Source organism: Micromys minutus (genome assembly GCF_963924665.1).
Source record: "Micromys minutus genome assembly, chromosome: 2".
NCBI lineage: Eukaryota > Metazoa > Chordata > Mammalia > Rodentia > Muridae > Micromys > Micromys minutus.
The window spans coordinates 37,264,321-37,270,320 of NC_137971.1; the positions used below are offsets into that span (position 1 = coordinate 37,264,321).

General features: G+C 39.3%; 1 protein-coding gene across 6 annotated transcripts in view; it reads right to left on the minus strand.

Moving 5' to 3' along the window:
• The window catches only part of TRPM3 (transient receptor potential cation channel subfamily M member 3), a gene marked incomplete at both ends in the record, with an annotated part of 816,961 nt that extends 811,247 nt beyond the window's left edge, over nt 1-5,714 (minus strand). For all 6 annotated transcript variants that reach the window (XM_080911710.1, XM_080911707.1, XM_080911721.1 and 3 more), the window contains one exon: nt 5,532-5,714. In XM_080911710.1, the coding sequence (XP_080767836.1) occupies nt 5,532-5,714 (183 nt within the window). The remainder of the gene's footprint in view (nt 1-5,531) is intronic.
• Nucleotides 5,715-6,000: the final 286 nt, after the last annotated feature.

A 6,000-nucleotide genomic window follows, 5' to 3' on the forward strand; every position in this document is an offset into this window, starting at 1 on the left:
TTATTTATTTTATTTAACTGAGTACACTGTCACTGTCTTCAAGATACACACATCATATTCCATTACAGATGGTTGTGAGTTACCATGTGGTTGCTGAGAATTGGACTCGAGACCTCTGGAAGAGCAGTCAGTGCTCTTAACTGCTGAGCCAGCTCTCCAGCCTCTAGAGAATTCATGTATTCTCTAGAATAATTTTTGTTTTGCCAGGCCTTTTTTGCCTTTGCAAATGAAAAAGTCAATACTTCCAGCTGGTCTAACCAAATGAATATAATGGCTCTTTTGCTATTCGTAAGTAATTTTAATGATTCAATTGTTTTTTTTTTTTTAATCTCAGTAAACAATGACAGAAGAAACTGTTCTAGTATATTTTAGAATTGAAAACAAATTTAAAATTATCATTATGGAGGGATATTTTCTCCAAAACCTGTTTGAATTTCTTTCTTCCTAATATATTTGAAGCCCTCAATGTTACAACTGAATTTTTATTCACTATAAAGATGACAATTGTTTTGCTAACTATTCAAAAGTAACATTTTCAAAATGCTTAAACAAGGTTGACCATTGTTATCAAATGGACTTCTTTCTCTTCATTTAAAAAAAATCACAATAAGAAGAAAATGTAATTGTATTCCCAAGAAATAGTCCTCTGTTCCCTTTTCTAGTTTTAACACAATGAGTAAAAGGCACTATACAAAATCAACCTGTCAAGAAATGGTTTACTCTGTAAAGGACCAGCGCTGCAGGAGACTCCTTCCACTTCCACCAAGAACGCCCTTTGTATAACGAGAACAAACCATTAAGGGCTTAATGACACTGTGATGACATATTAGATGCTGAAAGAGAAACAAGGATATTCTGTTCACTGTGTCTACTACAACCGCCATGAATGGACTCACCATCCACACAGTCTTTGAGTAGGTGAGAAAGGAGTCTTTCTAACATTAGCCCTGTCTTTTACTCAGCCTTTATTTATGCAAGACATTGACAAATCTAGCTCTTGGGAAATTCTGTCCTTTAGGCATGACATGGGGACATGGTCTTGCCATCTGGACATCAGAGCAGCTGAGATCACTCACAGAAACTCTAACAAAGTCACAAAATTGGGTCTGTTAACTTTTCCCTGAAGAGAATGAGATCTGAAATAGTTCAGGAAGCATACAAGGACCCTCACTTCTCCAAGGATATATAAGCAAGTTAATGGTTGCTGAAGAGGGAGAGCCTTCATTGCTTATGTGGCTGCCTAAAAGTTGTCTATGCATCTATAAATAGCCACAATTAAATTTCTTGTCTTACCCAACTAGACTTGGGTGAAGTCATTTTTCTCATGTCCTGTGGGTGCCATATTGGGGATTGATAGACATTTGTTTATATCTCAAGACACAGGAAAAATCAAGTTACACTTGCTTTGGGAGAGAAGAGCTAGAAGCCACTTACTAGGCCCAAATGAAGGACATGGGCGTCGGAAGTGGAGCTAGGTTTGTACAGATACATGCTGTACACACAGCAACTCAAGTCTGAGCCTTGGCAGGAAGAGAGCATTGCTACCCAGCTTAAAGGCGTTTGGCTGCTCTGGAGCACGGATGTTTCCTGCGCTCACTGCTTTTTCTGCACACTCTCAGTTGCCCACTTATCAGCACAAGGTGTGATACTCTGTTGTTGGCACCTGCTGATAAGTGTAATTATAGCATTAGTGGAAGCAAGTATGCCATCCAAGGTTGAAAAACAACTCTAATTGCAACTACTCCATCATTTTACTCCCTGAAACTGGTCTTGTCCCTTTAACACAGCGCTTACTCAGAGATTAAATTAAATCTGCATCTATGTGAAAATAAGCCTTTAAATAGTTATGGGGCTAGGGGAAATCATCTCTTTGAATTAATAATGTATGCATGCTGAGGTGAGTATTTGACATTTACGACACCAGGTTGCACCTGCTGGATTATGTTTTGAATGGTTTCCATGCATATCTATGCTAATACAATCAAACTAAACAACAGGAAGGGTAAACACACCATTTCGAGGAAAAATGCAGCCTAGATTCTAGAGAATAACAATAAAGAAGTTCTTAAATTATCTTCATACTAATAGACCACTTTGACAAAAATACTATTTTAAAAACTAATACTGAAAGTTTAATTTAATACCCAAAATTTGAACACATAATTTCACCCTAATAAACAATACAATAAAATTGGAATGAAATTTATTTTAAACAGTTTCCAGACTTAAAAACTAAGACCTTATGCCAGAGAAAAGTAAATTCTAAACAATGCATATTATTAGACATTACTTCACTGTATCAAGATTATATTAATTAGATATCTAAGGATCAAAGCAACATGAGTTCATAAACCTGCTGGAAACTATGACACTGTAAAAAGGAGGCAGAGGAACAATTCATAAAAGATTTAAGAACTAGCAGAGAATGGCTTTTAGGTATGCTTACTCTCATGGCCCAGAATCTCAGAGAAGTCCACCCTGTGTTCAGAATCTCCTAGTGAGCATGCCCATGAAATGCCACCAGAAATACCACTTCTGCCTGGCACTAAAACGAGAGATTCTAGGTAGCTGTAGTCAGGTATGGATGGCTCAAACCCTCCTACCTCAGACTTTCTATATTCCACAACACTTCCTCATTACCAAAGCAACAGCCAGAAATTAAACTTTGACTTTTATGGCTGGCATCATGACTGAGAAGGCACTCAACTGCCAAGAAAAAAACATTCCAAATTTAGCGGCAAATCAATAGAAAACCTAACTAAAATCAAACCAAGCAAATTTCCCTTAATATGTAAAAACAAAAATACTGTAACTCAGGTCATAGAGCAAAGGTTCTCTTGTTATTTGAGAATGATGGTTCTCAATTTGTGAGCCACAAACCTCTGAGGGGGTTGCATATGACATATCCTAAATATCAAATGTTGACATTATGACTCATAATCATAACAAAAGTACAGTTATGAAGTAGCAATAGAAATAAATGTGTGTCAGGGTTCATCACAACACGAGGGTCACAACATTAGAAAGGTTGAGGACCACTGTTCTAGAATGTGATAGAATTTTCTTTGTGGGAGTAAACAATTTCCATATCCAGAAGATTCAGCTTTGTCTCCAAAGTAAAAGTAATAGCACAGCCTTCCTTGTTTGAGTAGACTTAGAGGTACTTCCATCCACTGTGTGACCTTAACCAGAAGTTATTTCAAAGACTGGACTCAAAGAATTCCTTTAACCAAACCACTATATGATCATTTCATGGTCTCAAACAGAGAATAATAATAAGGCTTCATGTTTAATAATTAACCAAATTCCTCCCCTATCTAGTCTATCTTCAAAAGAATGAATAAAATCTTTACATGATTTCTTCTAATCAGGATGAATGCCACATTATTTTTTAACATAACCCATGGTGGATAAGACCCAGAGCTATGTTAAAGACTATCTTATCACTCATAAGAACAGCAAAAAGCAACATTAATTTCAGTTGTTGCTTACAAACTATTTTCTCTGAGATACAGTGAAAGTTGAAAACAGCACCAGATCACCTCAAAAAAAAAAAAAAAAAAAAAAAAAATGGAAAAACCACCTTACCTTAAAGGTTAGAAACTTTTCCAAAGATGCTTTCTGAAACCGTTACTATGCCCTTGCTCCTGTGTTAGTGTGGATGTGTTGAGTGTCTCAATTACTAATGAAGTCAAAGTCTTGATCAACAACTCATGAGACCAAACCAGGAATAAAAACTAAGATGGATTGCAGACCAGAGAATGACAAAAGCTCATTATCTTTGAGGATTTTTTTTAATCTGATAATTAAAATCTTGGCTTAGAGACCTATTTTTGGAGTTTTAGAACAAAATCAATATTGAACTTGTCATGAAATGTGAGAAAAATCCACAGGCTTTCAACTGTTTTTTTTTTTTTAACTGGATTGCTAATGTTTCAATTAACAAGCATCACAGAAAAATACTGCACCTTTGCCTGCCTTTAGCAAATGGGAGGACTTGGCTACTTTTCCAGATGTTTCTGGTTGCCATGGTATCCTGGTATGCCCTCCCTCACACACATTTTCATTCAAGGCAATAACCTTTAAGTCATTTATTGTCATAACAGAGTTAAATGAAGATTTAGTATAGCTCTGATAAGGACTATTCACACACCTGTTGAACAAAATCAGACAGGATATAAAGAGCCTCAGAATAATGTTTAGATGTTTTATATGGAGAAAAAGTCAATTCCTAGTTTACATAAGTGGTAAGAGGTCATCAATCTTTTTCACAGAATTTATTCCAGAAATCTGTCTTTGGATGAAAATTGTGTATTTAAGATGTTTTCAAGTCTTCAATTATAACAGAATATTTCTGTGGCTGAAGCAAAATTAATTGCATGTACATGGACCATGTCCATGTTCAGATGAAAACCTTGCTCACAAAATTCATCAAAGATTTGAAATTCCAAAATTTATTAATGTTTACTGCCATTCATTTTGTAAACCAGCAAACAAAAGAAACAGGCTAAAATCTCATTCTGTGGAACTCATATGACATGCTACATTTATGGGTAAATTTTATCTGTCAGTGAAACCCCTAAAACTGGGTTAAGCTAACACCATTCATGCTGGAGTCCATGATATAAGCTATTCTGTTTTGTTCTAACCAATTTAAATTCTTTTCATTATGTAAAATCTCCATGATACCTCTGAAAACATAGAGAAATATATGCTGATATTTCTAAGGATGCTTTGGAAGTTAAAAACAGCGTGTCCTCTTTACCCATGAGCAACAGGAGGCCAATAAAACTGTCTTCTAGAACAGAGTTCTTTCCCTCTGACAGGATGAAAAATCTAATATTTTAATACCAGAAATGTAAACGCAGCAAAAGTTTTCATCAACTGTATTTCTCCACACACACCGTGATGTTTTAATTTCACATGAGTGCTTTTATTGCACTAATCAGACATTGAAGAGGCGCTGACACGTGGGGAATCTGCTTTTTGAATGTCGTACACGTTAAGCCAGAGGCGTATAAGCACCTGGGATATTCTTGCTATTCTCTACATGCAAATGACATTCTGCAAACTATTAAACATACCCATTAAAACAGTGGGGGTGTGAGATGGAAAGAGCAAGTGTTAAGAGAGTAAAAATACAATGCGCTGTTCTTATTATCCTCACATTCAGCCGATGTTAAGTGAGTTTGAACGCGGGGCACACACAGACACACTCCTGTCACAAGATGCAGGACAATTCACACATTTCGTTCATCACAAAACTATAATCATCTGACCGCCAGCCCCTCGCCTCTCCAACACTTTCCCCATTCCTGCACAGAAAGAAGACACTTCAAAAGACCCTCTTCTGGCTAAAGAGAGGGCAGGCATCCCTTGGGACCCCTGCTTTCAACCCCCCAACACTTTCGCTGTAATTGGCTCCACAAGTTCCCAGGCTCCAGCACCAGGAGAGCAAGTTCAGTACCATGGACAAGGTTCCTGGCACCAGGGTAAGAAGGATGCTGAGGCCCTGACTCTCCCCAACTCACCGGTGTCTGCTGTGCTGGCAGTCCCGAGCGCTTGGTGGACCCCTGCTTGGAACTTAACCTTTTCCACGACTCGGCAAACCTGCCCCTGCTGGCGCTACGGCTGCGCCGGCGGCTCTCCGCACTGTCCTCGCGGTCAGAGCAGCCTCGCTCCATCTCGCCAGCGTCCCTCCACTTCTTGCCCATATTTCGCAGCGTGGCTAAGAGAGCCCCTGCCCTTCGCAGCACTCACAGCAGCCTGCGATAGCTCTCTCCTGCGCCGCCTTCGCCTAGTAGGCTCCGCGCCTGAGCCCAGAGCTCCGTAAAACTGCCAGCAGGCTGCGCTTGCGCTCGCGATTGGCTCAACAGGAGCTGGGGCTGCGAGCGCCACCTGCGCCCCAGCCCGCTTCCTTATGCACCCCAAATTGCTTTCCACCCGCAGCCACCGCCTTCGAGGGAGGGGAGGTGGGGGGGGGGCGCACGGCCCACGCCT